We start from the raw sequence: 20956 nt of genomic DNA on the forward strand, positions 1-20956 counted from the left end.
TGTGCCTATGCAAACAAGATCAGCCCCTGGAGTTCTTTTCCACACTCGCCATAATTCACCACCAGATGTCAGGGTAGAGCTCATCCTGACTCTGCTTACATTTAGTTTCTACAATCTGAGGGAAAACTTCATTTTTCCAAGCAAAAGCCCCCAGCACATTTAGTGTAAAAGTACAGGCACAAGATGGAGTCCAGTGTCACATGAGCTGGCCACATGCCCCTACATGATTCTGTGAGTCATAGCAGGGGCTATAATGCTTATTCTGGTGAGAGCATCCCCAGGAAAGTCCATCAGGTGAGGATAAATTTCTTCCATGGCCCATTGTGCTCATTGATGAGCCATGAACTTGAATAGTCCATTCACAGTTTGCCGGCTAGACTGGATATAAACTACCTTGTTGTAGTTGTCACAGGAGCAAACACATTTGAAATACAAGTACATAGCCAATATTCATAACTTCAGATACAAAAATGACACATGCATACAAATAGGATAATCATATTCAGCAAACCAGGATTTTTCTACAGACACCTCACATGATATATTTTGTAGAAGTTTTGTTGCAATTATATAATGGGTGAATATGGGGGTGCCAGGGTGTTGCTTTGGGGTACAGTGTGTCACAGCAATATAGCTCTCAAACTAGAACTTTCTAAGATCTAATTTTGTGTTTTAATATAAGTGATACATCCATGTCCTGAAAAGACGACATTCTGGTCTGTATCACAGGAGGAAAGCAGAGAAAAGGAAAATGAAAGAGTGTTTTCCCCACTATATATCACAGCAAATGTCACATGCACTTTCTGTTTGTTGGACCTCAGCCTCACACACATCACTGGATCAACAGACCATTTGCCAGAGTATCTAGGGAGCCATTTGTCCCGTCAGTCATCATCAACATCTTCATGGCAAATCCCAAAGCAATGTAGCCTCCTTGCAAACCGAGCGCTGCCTGGATTGATCTCTGGGAAAGTGATTAAGGGGGTCTGGTTGTATATTTGTGCAGTGGCAGTCTTGTCATGCCACCGAAACTTTTCTTGCCACACATGATCGCTGGCCACGTAGTGGACTTTCTTGGTGTGCCCAATTCAGAATTTGCTGGTCTTTCACTCTAATAATGTGTCCCCACTAAGAAAGCTGCCAAAACCTATACAGTGCTGATGGGGACAGTTACTGGCTTCAGCTTCGAATATCCTCACTCCTGATCTTGTGCTGCCCCTTTGTACGGAACAGCTACTAGGGACTATGAGCATTGAAAATATCAGCCTGGAGTTCCTCAGCCTTCCTCAGTGCTCCCCCCCCCACACATTCTCTCTTATCCACTGGAGCTAGGGTGTCCATTGTTCCATAGATCTACTGCTTTTTAGCAAGCCTGCTGCCATGACATCCCCCAAAAGGCTGCGGAATGGAACAGCGCAGCAGTTGCTGCTGTACGAGTGCCCACATCTTTCGAGCAGCCTCCAGCCCTGTCTATGCAGCTGCCACCTGTCCAGCAATCCCTCCAGACAGGTTAATACCGAGGCTGGTGGCACTTTGCACTCAGCAGGCTGCTTGCTGGTCATGGCCAGGGTAGTTTTACCTGGATTCATAACCAGACTAATGCGCACTGCTTCTTGCCCAGCCAGATCAGCTCTCAGATGCAACAATTCACAGTGCTACACCTGCCATTGCCACTGAAGTTTAGCGAATAACAGCGCCTTCAGCATTTGTAACCGGTACCTAAAGTGGGATGCACATTAGAAGTGGCAGAGACAGAGGGAGGCGTGTGTGTGGGAGGAGTTACAAAGGAAAGGGACGAAAATGCAGAGAGAGAGCGTTGAGATGAAATCCACTAGAACAGGGATTTCCTGCCTCTTCCCTTCTGGGGAGCACTTTCCAATGGAGAGGGAAAAAAAACCCTCCCTGGCCCCAAGCCGGCACTGGCTGGTTCAGGAAACATTTCCCTCAGGGAGCCTGGCTGGATCTGTCCAGGAATGAGAACATTCAGGGAAACACTGAGGGCAGGGGAGCCACATTTAGGTGAAGAGAACATCTTGTGGAAACCTCCCTCCCTAGCCCCACTCCCCTTCCATTCACAGTCCCCTAGCATCGGTGTAGCAGCCCTGCTCAAGCACCAGCTGCTGGACCCCCAATGGGTGACTCTGTTTGCATTCCACATGCTGGATCCCTGGGTGTTTTAAGATTTCCTGAGTCCGAGCCATGCTGGGGACCTGCCTCTCACTCTGGGTTTACAGGCCCACTCTCAGGGTGCAGCTTTCCTTCTAGTCGCCCCCTCTGGGAGTCGAGATCTGTGCGCCAAACACCAAGGCCCTGAGACTAGTTTTGGCCCATCTCCCATAAACTCTACAGTTGCTTCAGCACACCATTCCCAGAGCTCCCCCTTGGGTGCACTCTGTTTCCAGTTTCTCTCTTTTGGGGCACATGATCGTTAAAGCAAACACACCCAGGGCTTGCAAAAGGGGTTGCTAAAACAATTCCTCTAATTTGGACAGCACAAGAGATATGAGATCTAGGTAAAGACAATGCAACACCTGCATGCAATTTCCTGCCTCAGTGTTCTCACCGCCCTGGAGCATTCTTTGGGATTTGGTCACAGCCCTCTTGAATGTCCAGGGTCAATCTCCTTCAAGTCATGATTTCACCTCTAGCTGGAGTCTGTCTCTCTGCTGCAGCCACAGCCCTGTAACCAAAGAGTCCCCTCTCCCGCCCTTGTGCCTTTCTCCTGGCCCAGTTTCTTCTGGCTCATCCAGTCTCTGGGTTTTTGAAGGGCTGGAGCAACCCATCTTCTCTCTGTTACCTTTTCTGGGGAGGTTCCATTCCTTCCATGCCCGCCCCTCCACAGAGAAGCCGAAGAAAACTGGTTGTATTTGGAATGCAGTTACTTCTTTGTTTTGTTCAGGCAATTCTCCTTATGCGCTGAGTTTCTTTAATGACCAACCTATTTGTTAACAGATGCCTCCACCCTAGCCTCCTGCCCCTTAGCACAAGGAGTGTGATCAAAGAGTACAGTAAAAGCCAAAAGACATAAGTGTACAGATGGTTCATATAATCAAATGTGAGTTATTAGTTATGACACAGGATCAGAAAGGTTTATGCAACTAGCAGGCTAATTGACCCAAATTGATATTCCATATGAGGAGAGATTAAAATGACTAGGCCTTTTCAGTTTTGAAAAGAGATGACTAAGGGGAGATATGAGAGTGTAAATAAAGTTGTGACTGGTTTGGAAAAATTCAATAAGGAAATGATATTTACTCCTTTAAATAACACAAGAACTGAGGTCAGCCAATGAAATTAATAGGCAGCAGATTTAAAACAAACAAAAGGAAATATTTCTTCATAGTTGACTTTTTCCAGGTGATGTTGTGAAGGCCAAAGCTATAACAGGGTTCCAATAAGAACTAGATAAGTTAATGAAAGGTAGGTCCATCAATAGTTATTAACCAGGGAGCCAATGCCATGTTCTGTGTGCCCCTTGCCTCTGTTTGCCAGAAGTTGAGACAGTACAATAGGGGATGGATCACTCAGAATTTTCCAGTTCTGTTCATTCCTGCTGAAGCATCTGGTACTGGGCACTGTTGTGAGATAGGATACTGGGCTAGATAAACAATTCGTCTTACCCAGTATGGCCAATCGGATGTTATATAGACCCCAGATGTATCTGCCCCCCTGCCTTACCTTACTGTATCCCACTCCCCTCCCAGAGCTGAGAGAGAACCCATGAGGCCTGATGGGGTCTCTCTCTCTGTGCAGAGTTAGTAACAAAGTAAGACTGTACATTAAATGTTTAAACCTAATCAGTGTCCTTAAGTGACTAGCCAAAAGATGTGAGAACATGTTAGTATTAGAGCTGAATAAGTGGATTATTAATTTAATGTTATTACTTGTATATAGGAATGTGATACATTATTCCTGTCAGCTAATTGCTACGGTATCTGTTAAAAACCTAAGATTTCAAGAGCCTAATTAGCCCTTGGAAGTGCCCATGCATCAAGGTGGGTGGGATGTGGTTATGACCCAGCGAGTGATAGGGGGAGGGGAGGAGAGGATTGAGCAATAGGGGCGGGACCTTGGTGAAAGAAGTGGGCAGGACCTCAGGGATCCAGTTACCAGAAATTAGAAAGGAGGCAACCCTATAAGTTAATGACTTCTATGCAGATTGATTCCCCAGTTTCTCATGCTGAAGCAGTACAGCAAGGCCAGGAAAGGATTAATGTCACTTTGACTGTCCAGTAGGTGATTCAGGGAAGAGGGCCCAGCACCATGTCACTAGCAAGCTCTGCTCGGTGTGAGAGCGAGAGCACCACGAGAAAATATTAGGTGCCTTTATGAGTAAGGAGCCAGAGAAGCCTGTCCCAGATCTGTTTAGTCCTCACTCCATAGATGATGGGGTTTAGCATGGGGGGGCACAAGGAGGTACATGTTGGCAATGAGAATGTGTAAATGCAGGGGCATATTGTGGCCAAAACGGTGCATGAGGGAGGAGAAGAGAGTTGGGATGTAAAAGGCTAAGATCACTCAGACGTGCGAGCCGCAGGTCCCAAAAGTCTTCAGCCGAGCTTCCTTTGTGGGGAGGCTGAAGATGGCCCTGAGGATCTGGGTGTAGGACATAGTGATAAAAACCACATCCAGACCGATCACAAAGAATGCCACAGAGAGGCTGTAGTAACTGCTGATGCGGATATCTGCGCAGGCCAGCTTCACCACGGCTATGTGCTCACAGTACGAGTGGGGGATGATGTTGGTTTTGCAATATGGCCACTGCCTCGCCAGTAAGGGATAGGGCAGTATGAGCATGCTGCCACGCAGCACCACGGCCAGGCCGATCTTGGCCACCACGTGGTTTGTCAAGATAGTGGAATGTTTAAGGGGATCACAGATGGCCACATAGCGATCAAAAGCCATGGCCACAAAAATCCCAGACTCCATCGCTGAGAAGCAGTGAATGAAGTACAGCTGGGTGAGGCAGGAATTGAAATCTATTTCCCTGGAATTGAACCAGAAGATGCTCAGCATTTTAGGCAGGATGGACGTAGACAGGACCAGGTCAGTGACGGCCAGCATGCAGAGGAAATAGTACATGGGCTCATGGAGACTCGGCTCCCTCTTCACAATGAACAGGATGGTGAAGTTTCCCGAGACAGCAATGGCATACATGGTGCTGAAGGGGATGGAGATCCAGACATGGGCCGTCTCCAGGCCAGGAATTCCCAGCAGGATGAAGGTGGAGGGGTTGGTGAAATCGGTTGTGTTGGAATCTGACATGGAGTAGGGGAGAAGGTGTCCAACTCTGAGGCACAACAATGTCTCTTGGATGTACCGTATGTTCCCACAACTTCACGTATGTGACCAAGCCTAGGGTGATGGTCTCAGTACAAATGCCTGGATGGAGAGACATTGTTAATATGAGACACTATGTGCACTACTGGGGGATATTCTCATGGGTGAAGCAAATTGATTGATCGTCACACACTGAAAAACAACATTTTCATTATTCAGAGATAAGAATTAGGGAGAACTGACCATACTAATGCCAATTACATATTTTATGGTGCTCTGTGCTTCAATAATTACTACATGTTATGGTGTGGGAAACCATAATAGAAACCAGCAGGAAACATGAGTGTGGATACTGGTTATCCATCACTGTTTCTTAGACCTTTTCTACACTGCCAATTTTTTTCACCAAAAGGCAGCTTTTGGTGAAGAAACAGTGGAGGTGTACACTCTGCAAAGCCACTTTCAATGATGGAACTCAGCAGTTTCAGTGACACAATGAAACTATCTTGACAAGAGTTGTAAGGCTTTTTATACAAAAGTTTTGTTACCGAAGTGCCAGTGTAGACACTTGCAATTGATTTTATCACAGCAATAGGTCTTCAGAAGATGTCCCACAATGCCCATCCTGACCACTCTGGTCAGAAGTTTGGACTCCGCTTCCATGCATCCAGGTAAACACCTTCCACCCTTCTCCCTTTAAAGGCCCAGGAATTTTGAAATTCCCCTTCCTGTTTTCTTGGTGTGGAGTTACCCTGTTATAGTCTTGGCCTTCACAACATCCTCTGGCAAGGAGTTCGACAGGTTGACTGTGGATTGTATGAAGAAATACTTACTTTTATTTGTTTTAAACCTGCTGGTTATTAATTTCATTTGGTGACCCCTAGTTAGGGTGACCAGACAGCAAATGTGAAAAATCAGAACAGTCAGAACAGTGGTGGGAGATAATAGGAGCCTATATAAGAAAAAGACTAAAAAATCAGGACTGTCCCTATAAAATCGGGACATCTGGTCACCCTACCCCTAGTTCTTGTGTTATGAGAAGGAGTAAACACCACTTCCTTATCTACTTTCTGTACACCAGTGATGATTTTATGGACCTCAATCATATCTCCCCTTAACTGTCACTTTTCCAAGCTGAAAAGTCCCAGTCTTATTAATCTGTCCCCATAAGGAAGCCATTCCGTACCCCTAATCATATTTGTTGCCCTTTTCTGAATCATTTCCAATTCCAATATAACTTTTTAACTGCTTCTTTTACTTTGTGGTTTAGCCACGGTGGCTCTTTTTTGGTTCTCTGACCATGTTTTGTTAATTTGGGGGATATATTCAAGATGAGCCTCTATTATGGTGTCTTTAAAAAGATTCCATGCAGCTTCCAGAGATTGCACTTTTAGCGCTGTACCCTTTCATTTCTAACTAACCTCCTCATTTTTGTGTAGTTCCCCTTTCTGAAATTAAATGCTACAGTGTTGGGCTGCTGTGGTGTTTTTCCTGCCACAGGGATATTTAATTTAATTATATTCTGGTCACTATTACCAAGCGGTCCAGCTATATTCACCTCTTGGACCAGATCCTGTGCTCCACTTAGGACTAAATCAAGAATTGCCTCTGCTCTGGTGGGTTCCAGGACCAGCTGTTCCACGTGGTGTCAACTGCATCCTGTCCTGAGGTGACATGTACCCAGTCAATATGGGGATAATTGAAATCCCCCATTATTATTGATTTGTTTATTTCAATAGCCTCTTTAATCTCCCTGAGCATTTCAGTCACTATCACCATCCTGGTCAGGTGGTCGGTAATATATCCCTACCGCTATATTGTTATTATTAGAGCATGGAATTTCCATCCATAGGGATTCTATGATGGAGTTTGATTCATTCATGATTTTTACTTCCTTTCACATATAATGTCACTTCTCCACCACCACGAGCTGTTCTGTCCTTCCAATATATTTTGTACCCTGGTATTACTATATCCCAGTGATTATTGTCATTCCACCAAGTTTCTGTGATGCCTATTATATCAATATCTTCATTTAATATTAGGCACTCGAGTTCACCCATTTTATTATTTAGACTTCTAGCATTGGTGTATAAGGGAAGTTTCAATTACATTGACAGTCTGAACCTATAACATTGATCAAATAAAATTATTTACATAATATATATTTGGCCTGTGGAACTCCTTGACACAGACAAAGAGCTTGGAACAAAGAGCTTAGTTGAATAGGACTCACAAATGGATTGCCATTGTGGGTGGTGCTGGTGGCAGCAACTTTAGTTAAAGCTGTCTGACACCTTCAATTATGAGATCTCATTCTCAGTTGCTCATACGTTTGCCAAATGTTAACCCCCTACCTTTGGGCTGAAATTTCCCATACTGGGTGTCTGCTTCAGGCTGAGTTGTTGTTTTTGTTTGTTTGTTTGTTTTTTTAAGTTTCAGCGATAACATTTCAGCTGACTTCTAGAATGACAACTTGCCCATGTTGAAAAATTCTTATCATTGTTTCAGTGAGGAGCCCTAGCACCTCCATCCTTTCCAGCAGATAAAAATCAGCGAACAGCCCCCCTCCCCTAATAACAGCCAGAGCCCTGAGATGAAAGAGGAGGTGGTGATAGTGTCTGTGCATTAACACAAAGAGGGCTCCTGAGGTCTTTTCTCAGTTCTTACTCCAAGGACAGATTTGCCTCTGTGAGGTCTGAGTAAACTATGGGCCATGACCTCAGAATTTGACCTTATGTTATACATCCACTAACACCTTTCATCCTGAAGGATTCCCTCTGCCATTGAAATGCAGCCACCTTGGGCCAGAGCCCATCAACCAACTGGTGAGCCACAGCAAAAGGTGATATTTTGGCCTGTGATACTGGAGAAAACTCATCACACATAGCAAGGTCTTTGAGATGTTTACTGGGGGTGCAGAGCAGAAAGGACCACAGACTTGCACTCTATCCCACCCCATACCCATTACATTAGGTTTGTGGAGCTGGTGAGCTCCTCAGCAAGAGATGCAGTACCTGTGAATCCTGAGATGGAAGTGTCTTCCCTGGGAATCCCCCTCAGGTAGCCGTGTCCCACACCTCTCTCACCCCAGCATCTGCAGCAGCATCAGACAACAAAAGAAGACACACACATCTGCACTGTTTATAATATGGCTCTGTGCAATCCCAGGGGAATTCGCTCAGCCTCTAGGGGAGAAGCGGCATCTGACTGTAAACAGGCCAGAGACTGGAGATACTTTAGCCAATGTCTCTCGTTCCATGTCTGCACTTCTGTGTAAACAGTAAATAAGGGACCTTCCCAAAGGGCTCTGTGCTGAGTCAGAGAGAAACTGGCTGCTCTGTGTATTTGTGTATATTTAACAATTATAGTTGATTAGTAAGAAAACGAGGGATAATGTCTATGTCTCCAAAGGGTCTGATACCCTGTAAATGCGCAGGTTGGATGGGTGGATAGAAGTGGGTTTTAGCCCACGAAAGCTTATGCTCTAATAAATTTGTTAGTCTCTAAGGTGCCACAAGTACTCCTGTTATTTTAGTAGATAGACAGTTATGGAAAAGATGCCTTTAACACTTTCGGCAGGCACACGGGGCTTTTGCTAAGGGACCAGAGATCACTAATTCTCATGAATAACTGTCATCATACTGTGCAGCACCTTATATTTAAGGATCTTCAAAACTCTTAGCAAAGGCAAGTCACTCTTAGCAAAGGCTGCTGCTGGAGCTGAGGTGGGAGTGGAGGAGGCCTTGCTTTGTGGAGGGGGTTTGTAATATCCTTGCTTCTGTGGTGGTAGGTGTCATTTTGGTGGGGAGCTGGGGGAGTGGCGTGGAGCCCTCCACGTGGTCTAGGGTTACCATATTTCAGCAAGCAAAAAAGAGGACGGGAGGAGCCCCGCCCTAGCCCTGCCCCTGCCCCTCCCACTTCCAGCCCCCCTCATAACCCCCAACCCTCCCCCCATTCCTTGTCCCCTGACTGCCCCCTCCTGGGACCCCTGCCCCTAACTGCCCCCCCAGGACTCCACCCCCTACCTAAGCCTCCCTGCCTCTTGTCCCCTGACTGCCCCCTCCTGAGACCCTCCCCCCATCCTAACTGGCCCCCTAGGACCCTACCCCCTACCTGTACCCTGATTGCCCTAACCCTTATCCACACCCCCACCCCAGACAGACCCCTGGGACTCCCACGCCCCATCCAACCACTCCCCACCCCGACAGCCCCCCCCAGAACTCCCGACCCATCTAAACCCCTCTGCTCCCTGTCCCCTGACTGCTCCGATCCCTCTCCCCACCCCTGCCCCCTGACAGCCCTGCCCCCACAACTCCCAACCCCCCCCCGCTCCTTGTCCCCTGACTGCCCCCTCCTGGGACCCCTGCTCCTAACTGCCCCCCAGAACCCCACCCCCTACCTAAGCCTCCCTGTTCCTTGTCCCCTGACTGCCCCCTCCTGGGACCCCCCCCAACTGCCCCCCAGGACCCTACCCCCTACCTGTACCCTGACTGCCCAAAACCTTCTCCACCCCCCCAAAAAGCCCCCCCCCGAACTCCCGACCCCCCCATCTCTTGACTGCCCCCTCCAAAATCTCCCTGCCCCTTCTCCTGCCCCCTGGCCCCCTTACCCTGCCGCTCAGAACATGGTGTTGGGCTCTGTGCGGAGCCGGACACGTGGCTGCGCTCCCCAGCGTAACACACAACCCGGTCCCACCCCACCCAGTGCTGCCGGAGCGGGGCGCTGGGCAGCAGGGGAGGAGGAGCTGCCGAGGCCCGATGCGAACGGCCCGGCCGGCCGGCCGGCTCAGAATGCGGGGGCGGGGGGGGGCGCGGGGAGGAGGAGCTCTACAGCTGCTCCGGAGTCCAGCCCGGCAAGCTGCGGGGGAAGGGCTCTGGCTGTCAGAGCCCCATGCGAGCGGCTGAATTTCTTGCAGCCCTCCCAGCCGCGCCTCGCTCTGCATGGGGGGGAAATCCCGGACATTTTTAGTGATTTACAAATTCCCCCCCGGACGCTATTTTTAACACAAAAAGCAGGACATGTCCGGGTAAATCCGGACGAATGGTTTACCATCTGGCTCTGCTCTCCACTCCCTAGCCCAGCAGTTTGCTCTATCCTTTTTCCCATCTTGGGACAGAAGGAGCAGCGAGCAGGTACTTGTTTTTTCAGCACCCGTGGGTGCGCATTTCCTCTCCCCTCCCTTGGACTTGCCCTCCCTCCCCTGCTGCATTTGGCTGGTGGGCTCCCTTTTCCCCTGCTTTGCCCTCTGCCCTGTCCTTGCAGCTGTTTCCCCCCTTTCCTTTGCTTCCTGCCCCGCCCACCCCCTGTTCGCTGCATTTTGCCCTGCCCTGTTTTTTGAGGGGCATCTTTCTTGGTAGGCCCTAAGTCAGTTTGTTTGCCCCACTCTTGTCTCATGGTGCAGGCCTTGTTGCCAGCCCCATTTCCCCTTTCTCAGTCAGGTTGCTTTTGAGCCCACCCTGTTTGCTGTTCCTTACCTGTGGCATACTCATCCTCCCCCACCCTTCATTCCAGTCCCTTGCTGTTCGTCCCCCTCCCGGTTTACCCTCTTTGCCTGGGTGCTCACATTCTATTTCCAGCACTTCAGATTCCCCTCCCTTCTTCAGTTATTCCCTTCACTGACGCACACTCCTTCATGATGGTTTAGTTCCCCCCCCCCCCGCTTTTCCTTTGTGCAGCCAGTTTCTTCATCCTGTGCCTGGAGTTGTTCCTTGTTTTCCTGTGTCCCTTTCTGTTGGCTCCCCTCCACCCTGTTTTCAGTGTAGCGGGTGAGTGTGGTGGCAGATTTCCCCCCTCCCCTCCCTTCCAACCCCCTTCCCTCCATTCCCTTTTTCCTGCCCTAGTGTCTGTCCCTATCCCTCCCTTCCTGTAGTGGGTGATTCGGGGGGTGTAACTTCCCTGGATGCCCCCTCTGTTCCCTTTCAGTCTCCCTCCCCATGTCCTTCCCTGCGACGGCTGCTTCGACTGCCACCACCAGGTTGCCTCCCATCACTGCCTCTGAGGCACTGACGGCAGCGGGCATGGATAGGGACTCCGAAGACTCTGTTGCTGCTACCACGACCTCTGCCGCCTCCATCTCTGAGACCGCTCCCTTGGCCAGTGGGAAGGGCTGGGGGACAAAGAAGGGCAAGGGCCCTGCCCAGAAGGTGAAACCCCCCATGAAAGTGGTTTCTTTTCCCACTGTGGCCCCATCAACGGCCGCGGCTCCCCTTTTTCCCTGACCCGTTGTCCCCTCCACCAGCCCTGGAGGTGCCGCTCCCTCGGCCCCCAGGGCGTACGCCCAGGTAGCTGCGACCCCTCCACTCGCCACCTCGCCGTCTGCTCCAGCCGCCTCCCAGAGTACCATTCCCAGTGGCCGAGACCCCTTTCTCACCCTCACCAGGGAGCACGGGGTGCATTGCCTCCTGGTGTCAGCCTCACCCCACGTAGAAACCTATGTGCTGGCGTTGGTGTGGGTGGTGGAGCCCACAGCTGGGGTGGCAGCCTCTAAGGGCTGGTCCACACTAACCCCCCAGTTCGAACTAAGATACGCAACTTGATACGTGAATAACGTAGCTGAAGTCGAAGTACCTTAGTTCGAACTTAAAGGTACTTACCAAAGGTCCACACGCGGCAGACAGGCTCCCCCGTCGACTCCGCCTACTCCTCTCGCGGAGCAGGAGTACCAGCATCGACGGCGAGCACTTCCGGGATTGATCCAGGATTGATTTATCGCGTCTAGACAAGACGCGATAAATCGATCCCAGAAGATCGATTGCTTACCGCCAAAACCGGAGGTAAGTATAGACGTACCCTAAGATGTTTGGGAAGGTGGTGTTCTTCCTAGCATTGGAGGCTGCTGCCCAGAAGGTGGTGGAGAGGGGCTTGGCGGTGGGGGGTGTTCATGTCCCCCTTGAGCCTTTGGAGGACTTGGGCATGTGGGTGGTGGTCTCCTCTGTTCCTCCCTTCCTCCCCAATGCCTCCCTTCTGCCATTCCTCTCCACCCTGGGGAAGCCCCTGTCTGTCCTCAGCCCCCTTCCATTGGGTTGTAAGGACCCCATCCTCCACCACGTTTTATCGTTCCTCCAGCAGGTGCAGGTTCAAATGCTGCTGGAGGCGTGTGATGGAGGGGCTCTGGAGGGGTCCTTTCTGGTGCCCCATCGAGGGGCCCAGTACAGGGTTTACTATTCTTCGGGGGAGGCCGGGTGGTGGGGCACGTCCGGAAGTACTGCCCCTGGCCCAGCTTGGAAGGGCATCTGGGACTCCTGACACCCGGAAGGCCATCGGCTCTACGATCGCCAGCGGCCCAGATCACCCGGTAGCTGAGATCGCCCCTCCTCCATCTGTGACCATTGTCAAATCTGCTCGGGTCTCGGGGGAGGCCCACCCAACGTGACCAGATGAGCGTGCGGGCTCCGCCGCTGTGGTGGGTAGTAGACCAGGGCCTGCGGAGGAGAGGGTGGCAGGGCCGGTAGCTTGAATCGAACAGGGCTTGCCTCAGGGGGAGTCTGTCCCTTTCTCTGCTGTCCTGCCCTCATCTTCCTTTACCCTCCTGTCATCGACCTCGCTCCCTGGCTCTGACCCGGCTGGCCAGCCCCCCTCTTCAGGGAGCTGGGAGCTCATGCAAGGGAACGGCCGTAAGTGGGGACCACGGGCACATCACCCCCCCTTGTTGGCAAGGGGGAAGGGACCCCCTCTAAAACTGTGAAGGGGGTTGCTGGTGCTGGGTTTTCTGCTGCCGCCCCTGCTCATGTTCACCGATTGGAGTTGGCCGAGGTCGCTGAACCTGCAGAGGCGGGTAGTACCACCTCTCTCATGGAGTTCCTCCCTTAGGGGGTTACAGAAGGTGTCCCCCCCCCCGCTGCTTTGCCATCTGTGCCCCCTGTCCCCCCCCCGCTGCTTTGCCATCTGTGCCCCCTGTAGGTGCCAAAGTGGCTACTACCCCGGCTGCTGTTGAGGGGGACCCAGTAAAGGCAGGTGGGGACTTTGCCTCTATTTTTGATGAGATCAAGGCCCTGGGCTTGACTTCAACCACCGAGGGGGTGGATGCCCCCCTGTTAGAGGGCCCCGGTCAGGGTGCTTGTAATCCGTGGCCCCCTCCTCACCCTTTTCCCCCATCTCAGGTGGTTACCCATGTTTTGGCCTCTGCAACACCCCAGGACCTGACCATGCCCGGCCGTGATTGGCAATCCAGCTGCCGCCACCATGCCCAGTGAGGCAATGGCTAACCCCAAGTGGCTGGGCTCTGAGCCCATGGGAGCCCTTCCCTATGAGGCAGGGTGGCAGCCCCCCCCCCAGTGGTGTAATCATGGGTGCCTGCCTCGTTTAGTGGGGCACCTGAGCCTAGCGCTGTGGGTGCACCATCCCTTGCTGCCCCTTTGACCACCATGCCGGGTTGAGAGGCACTGTGTCCTGGTGACTTTGCCACTTGGGACCCAGATTTTGTCCCTGTCCTCTGCCCTGATCCTGTTCCTGTCCTAGGTCTGTGTCCTGCCCCTGTTCCTGACCCCGTTCCACCCCCTGCTACTGTCCTTAACCTTTTCTCCTTCCCTCCTCCAGTTGCTGCCACCCCTGGGGTTGCCTCATTCTCCTTTTATGAGGTCCCCCGGGAGACGGTTTTTGTTTTTTCCCTCTCCTGGCCCATCTGGGGCTGCAGTTCTCCCTCCGCCACTGTCCCTAGTGCCAAGTGCTGAGTCGGGTGGCACGGTGCTGGTGGGACGGGTGCCATGGTGGGGATCTGATACCTGTTTGCCCGTCTCGATAGGCCATGGGGCTGGTAGGGGGACCCAATCAGGAGACGCTCTGGGGTCTGGAACCCTGGCCTCCGCTGCACAGAGGACCGAGCTACACTGTTTCTTGGAGGACACCTGTGGCTCCTTGAACAGAGTGCATCTCATTCTTCAGCACTCGGGCAATTTCCGTCTTGTTCTCCAGGCAGTGAGGGCCATTTTGGGGGAGGGCAAAGGGACCAGGAAGCGAGATGCTGCGGCTTACCAGTGGACCTGCGGCTTCCATGATGCCCTGATGGCTTTTGGGGTTGCTCACAATTTTCTAGGGGAGCCACTAGCATCCCTGACCGCGAGGATCATCCCCAGCCCTCCTTCGGGAAGGAGGGTAATCAGTTATTTTCCTGCAGGAGACCCACACGGACCCACCCACCAAAGCTAGCTGGCGGCTGCAGTCGGAGGACAGGATCTACTTTAGCCACCTCTCGGCTCATCAGTCCGGGGTGGCGACCCTGTTCTCCCCGCACCTACAGCCCAAGCTGCTGGGGATTACCGAGGTCATGCCGGGTCACCTGTTGCACCACCGGGCTCGGGTGGACGGGCTGACGTTGCATTTTGTCAACATCTATGCCCCGACATCTGGCCCGGAACGAGTGCATTTCTTCCAGCAGGTGCTCCGCCTTCCTTGGTTCTTTAGATCCTGTTTTTCATTCCTTTATCTGTTCACGTAGCCGGGCAGAGTTCCTCTGGGCAGCGTCCCCTAGCTCTCTTGATGTCTTGGAGCAGCAATGGGCTCTGTCCGGGGTTCTCTGTTCGGTGTCCTCTTCTGGTTCCCTAGTTTTGGCCATTTAACCTCCTGTTCCCGTTATTGCATTTGTTGTCTCCAGAACTCAGTTGGGTTCTGGGTTTAATAGTCCCGCCCTAGGCTGGAGGAGGGGCTTTTAGCAATGGGTGAGCTAGCGCTCGCCCACATCCCGATGCTCAACAGGACTCCTCTCTTGTATCCTTCTGGCCTGAGTCTGTCACAATACAAATAGGATGAACATATTCAGTATATTATAAGTTTTCCAATGTGACATTACAAGAGGCATTTCACATAAAGAATATTCCAGTTATGTCATATTCATATTCATAAGCATATTTCCATAAAGCATATGGAATGCAACGTCACACAGCCAATTCCTCTCTGCCTCAGCACAGGCATCTCTTCATCTGTTTACATTCAGATGCCCTCTAGACCCTTCTAAAATAATAATTAGGTAAAAATTAGTAACCAGACACCCACTGGGCATGCTTTTAAGACATGTGACTCCTTTGAGGAAAAAGAGTATAAGTATCAAGAAAATTAAATTACTGGTTGGTTGGGATTCCTTAACTTTGACACTTGAAGAAGTTTGCAATGCTGCTAAACATGATTCCATGGTCGAGTAGGACTGTGAACCAAAGGAATCTCAACACAGACAAAGCCTTGCTTCGGGTGAATCTGAGACAGAACAGAGGGCTGAGAAGAACAGATGAAGAGAAAAGAAGCCATATATAAAATTAGTAACCACCTTCTCTGTTTGCCAAGCAGCACTGCGTGGGGGAAGCACAGGAACTACTTGTGTATCTCTGTGAAAAAGAAGCTCATTTAGGGAAATGTATAGCTCTAAATGTATAGCTTTGTCTAACTTAGTAGTTATGTGCTTGATATAACCCATTACGGCTTGTGTAATTCCTTCTCAGTAAAATGCTGTGTATTGCAGATTCTTGTGGACTTTTTCACTGGTAGGACAGTAATCCTCTCCACTGGGAGCCATTAAAGATCCATTTCAGGAGTAGTATCACCCCCTGGTGTTAATATTTCATAGCAGAGGATGGTTTACTGTCATGTCTAAGTAAATAGGTTTTTAAACTGAATGAATACTCTTTCTGGACTTGTTGCCCAGTAAAAGCTTGGTATCCTAGATCACTGGTGTTGACCAACTAATTTAAATATTGTTCTGAATCAGTTTTGACTTATATTATTTATAGCTCAGGGTTTGCGAATGCAGACACTGAGGATTATTGTACGCGGAATGAAGGGGATGCCCTGAAACCCCCAGTTATCATTGATGGGTGTTTACTGAGATAGACATGTGAAGATCTTGGCTCTGATCCCTGGCTGCCAAACACAGTTCCAATTGTGTTCAGGGAAGGGTGTTTGAATGCAACGTTATTAAAATATCAGACTTGTAGCACTCCCACTCCTAACAAGGAACAAATGGCAAATGCTGCTGTTTGGATTATGTATCAGACTGTGAATAAGTTAGCAGAGGAGCATGAGATCTGGAAATATGAGAAGGAAAATTTGCAACAGGAGTTGGAAAAGTTGAGATTGCAGAATGAGGGGATGAAAAGAGACTTGCAAACTGCTCTGATGCAAAATATAACCAATGCCCAGCATATGGTTGCTTTAACCCAGACTTCTCAGGAATTGGAATGTGATATGAATGCACAAATGCAGGAAAAAAAGAAGTATAAAATGGAGGCAAAACAATATAAAGGGGCTGTGTCAGTTTTAACTGAACAGGCTACAAAGCCCCCATAAAAGAAAATCATAAGAAATGCTGTGAAGTGATTAATAAGCTTTTCTCAAGTTGGGATAAAAGGGTTTCTTCCATGCATCTCCCCAGGAGCTAGGGGAGAGAGAAGTGTGTCCTCTATGTCACTAGACAGTCCCAGATCCTCCCCCATCAGTCCCACACTATTATCCATTCACCTACCACTTGCACCCCGTCACTCCTCCACTAATATGCATTCCCAGACACACACCCCGCCGTCAACCCCACACTAATATCTATTCCAAGACAGGTCCCGTCCCTCATCACCCGCATGCAAATATCAATTCCCAGATTCCCCTCCCCCGTCAGCCCCATGCTAATATCCATTCTAAGCCCTCCACCCCCGACTCCCATCACTTCCACCCCAGGATGCTAGGGTCCCACACCACTAACCTTCTCTCCCCCCCCCCCAGTTTTGAGCTAAAATGTCCAGTTGAAAAGGGTATCTGGCTAGGTCCAGTTACAGCAGAGTGGGGTGGAGACACCCTGTCATAAACCCATATCAGCCCCTACTCAATTGGGTCTGCCTCCTACTAGCAGACAGGGTCCTTCTCAGGCTACTGAAACTCCGGTTCCAGCCCCAGAACATATAGGATGCTGCTGGGATTGGGAGGGGGAGTGGAGATGATCCAGCGAGTAATAGGAATAGTGAGGAGTGAGTGACAGGGGCAGGTCCATGGAGGATGTGGGGGGTGCAGAGTGTGGGGCCTCAGGTGTCCAGTTACCAACAATAAGAAGTGTGGTAACCCTGTGAGTTGTACATAGATGGATTTCCCAGATTGTCAGGATGATACAGCACTGTGAGGTGAAAAAAAGGATTTAATGTCTCTAGTCAGTGATTCAGGGAAGAGAGCACAGCACTATGTCACCAGACAGATCTCCATGGAGAGGGCTGGCTCCAGGCACCAGCTTGGCAAGCAGGTGCTTGGGGAGGCCACTCCGGAGAGGGGCGGCACATCCAGCTATTCGGTGGCAATTCGGCAAATGGTCCCTCACTCCCGCTCGGAGTGAAGGACCTCCCGCCGAATTGCCACCGCAGATCGCGATTGCAGCTTTTTTTTTTTTTTTTTGGCTGCTTGGGGTGGCTAAAACCCTGGAGCCAGCCCTGTCCATGGAGATTGGTCTGAGAACCAGAGCACCAGAAGAAAACTTTATTTCATATGAGTAACGTGCCAGAGCAGCCTGTCCCGGATCTGTTTGGTCCTCACCCCGTAGATGATGGGGTTTAGCATGGAGGGCAGTAGAATGTACATGTTGGCAATGACAATGTGGAAATGCGGGGGCACATTGTGGCCAAACCGGTGCGTGAGAAAGGAGAAGAGAGCTGGGATATAAAATGCTAAAATGACACAGAGGTGGGAGCTGCAGGTCCCAAAAGTCTTGAGCCGGGCATCCTTTGTGGGGAGGCTGAAGATGGCCCTTAGTATCTGTGTATAGGACACTGCGATAAAAAACACATCCACACCAGTCACCAAGAATGCCACTAGCAGGCCGTAGTAACTACTGATGCATATGTCGGCGCAGGCCAGCTTCACCACGGCTATGTGTTCGCAGTACGTGTGGGAGATGATGTTGGTTCTGCAATATGGCCACTGCCTCGCCAGGAAAGGGTAGGGCAGTGCAAGAATGCTGCCGCGCAGCACCACAGCCAGGCCAATCTTGGCCACAAAGCCATTTGTCAGAGTGGTGGAATGTCTCAGGGGATCGCAGATGGCCACATAGCGATCCAAAGCCATGGCTACGAAGATTCCAGACTCCATCGCTATGAAGCAGTGAATGAAGTAGAGCTGGGTGAGGCACAAACTAAAATAGATCTCCCTGGATTTCAACCAGAAGATGCTCAGCATTTTAGGCACGGTGGATGTAGACAGAACCAGGTCGGTGATGGCCAGCATGCAGAGGAAATAGTACATGGGCTCATGGAGCCCCGGCTCTGTCTTCACTATGAACAGGATGGTGAAGTTTCCCATGAGGGCGATGGTGTACATGACACAGAAGGGGATGGAGATCCAGACATGGGCTGCCTCCAGGCCTGGAATGCCCAGCAAGATGAAGGTAGAGGGGTTGTTGAAGTCAGTTGTGTTGAAATCTGACATGGAGTAGGAGGGAAGGTGTCCAATTTTGAGGGAAAACGGTGTCGCCTGTGTGTACTGTAAATTCTCTTGACTTCCCGTATGTGCCCAGAGTATAGGGTGCTGGTCAGGGTACAAATGCCTGTATGGAGAGACAATGCCCTTATGAGACTATACATGTACTACCGGAGGCTGTTCTCATGGGTTAATCAAATTGGTCACTCTTCACACACTGGAAAATGACATTTTCTTTATTCAGATAAATGAATTCTGAATAACTAACCCTATAATGTCATTCCGTACTTGATGCTGCTCCAAGGGTCAATAATTCCTATACGTCATGGTGTGGTAAACCTTAATAGGCACCAGGAGGAAATATGTGTGTGGATACTGGTTTTCCGTCATTGTTCCTTAATTCAGTGAAAGCCAAGCTAGTGAATCCATGCTATAGGGAGTTCCCCATTCATCTGCTTGCTCAAAATCTCAAAGTGGAAAAAATCTGAACTTTTGCTAAGACATGTGCCAGGTAGAAACATCCCAACTAGAACACATCTCAGGGAAAATATTGATAGCAGCTCAATGGGAACACCTCCTCAGTCTCAATAGTGGCCAGACAAAGACAAAGATTGGATGCTTAAGGAATGGGATACAGAATAACCTGCTGTGGACATGTGCTCAGTTTTGGTCACCCAGTCCCTATAAAAGATATAGTGGATAGAAAGGGGGTTTCAAAGACAGGCTATGAGAATGGGGGAAGCTGCCATATGCGGACAGAATGAAAAGTGTGGGACTGTTGAGTTTAGAGAAGAGACAAAGAAGGGGGCATATGATAGAGGAGAGCAAAATGAAGAATGAACTGATTACATTCAAATTGACAAACAAAGAACAATTCCCAACCAGTAGTAATTATAAGTATTGTGACAAAGTTCCTCCTCTATCTTGGTGGGTCCTGCGCTTATTGGTGGATTTTCTTGCCTCAGAGATTCACCATGTGGGTTGGGGAACAGCCCAGAGTCCTTCCCCTCTGGGAAGAACCCACAGTCCAGGTCAATTGGGAGGTTTGGGGGGAACCCAGGCCCGCCCTCTACTCCGGGTTCCAGCCCAGGGCCCTGTGGACTGCAGCTGTCTATTATAGTGCCTCCTGTAACAGCTGCATGACAGCTACAACTCCCTGGGCTACTTCCCCATGGCCTCCTCCAAACACCTTCCTTATTCTCACCACAGGACCTTCCTCCTGGTGTCTGATAACGCTTGTGCTCCTCAGTCCTCCAGCAGCACACCCTCTCACTCTCAGCTCCTTGCGCCTCTTGCTCCCAGCTCCTCACACTCCCACCACAAACTGAAGTGAGCTCCTTTTTAAAACCCAGGTGCCCTGATTAGCCTGCCTTAATTGATTCTAGCAGCTTCTTCTTAATTGGCTCCAGGTGTCCTAATTAGCCTGCCTGCCTTAACTGGTTCTAGCAGGTTCCTGCTTACTCTAGTGCAGCCCCTGCTCTGGTCACTCAGGGAACAGAAAACTACTCATCCAGTGACCAGTATATTTGCCCTCTACCAGACTCCTGTACCCCACTGGTCTGGGTCTGTCACAGTATTTAGTGCTTTAAAAAGGCTAATTCCCCAAAGCTGAGGCAAAGTAACAGCAAAACTGATTGGAAGGAAAAATTTAGACATAAAAAATGGGAATGAATATTAAAGGTTCTTTAAGAAAAGATTATTAGATACAGAAAAAATCACAATTCCACCATCAAGAAAGCAGAGAACTTAGGAGAAAAACCCAGTTCAGTGGAAAGTGAAGGCAGCCATTAGCCAGGAAAACAGAAATATACAACAAATGAGAAAAAGGAAAAATATAAAGTCAGCAGTATAATTTAGAAGTTATGAAAATTGAAAAAGGACATTAAAGACATCAGGGAAAAGTCCATGCTTGGCAGGGCTAAGGATAGAGAAAAGGTGGTTATTAAGTATCTTAAGAACAAAGGAATTCCTAGAAAAGGTTTACGCCCATTTCTAGATGTAGAAAGGAAACTTGTTAATATTATAGAAAAAATTGATGTTTTCAAGAAAGACTTTTGTTCTGCATTTGGAAAGAAGCAGTATATCACATGAGCTGATGAAAACCTTTCCAGTCCATTACTGTCAAGGAGGGGATTAAACAGTATCTACAGTAGAACCTTAGAGTTACAAACACCAGAGTTAGAAACTGATCAATCAACCACACATCTGATTCAGAACAAGATGTACGCAATCAGGCAGTTACTAAATGACAGATCAGCCACACATCTCATTTGAAACCAGAAGTACTCAGTCAGGCAGCAGC

General features: G+C 49.6%; 1 protein-coding gene and 1 pseudogene across 1 annotated transcript; both read right to left on the reverse strand.

The window, feature by feature from the left end:
• Positions 1-4316: 4316 nt before the first annotated feature.
• Positions 4317-5265, reverse strand: LOC135890926 (olfactory receptor 52M1-like; annotated as a pseudogene).
• A 12453-nt stretch (positions 5266-17718) lies between these two features.
• LOC135885306 (olfactory receptor 52R1-like) lies at positions 17719-18663 on the reverse strand. Its single transcript, XM_065412984.1, has one exon. The coding sequence runs from the start codon at positions 18661-18663 to the stop codon at positions 17719-17721; it is 945 nt and encodes a 314-aa protein (XP_065269056.1).
• Positions 18664-20956: the final 2293 nt, after the last annotated feature.

The sequence above is a fragment of the Emys orbicularis genome, chromosome 1 (assembly GCF_028017835.1).
Source record: "Emys orbicularis isolate rEmyOrb1 chromosome 1, rEmyOrb1.hap1, whole genome shotgun sequence".
NCBI lineage: Eukaryota > Metazoa > Chordata > Testudines > Emydidae > Emys > Emys orbicularis.

Bases quoted from the DNA above. Each gene is read 5' to 3' on its own strand.
- LOC135885306 (XM_065412984.1), bottom strand. From the start codon at position 18,663: ATGTCAGATTTCAACACAACTGACTTCAACAACCCCTCTACCTTCATC.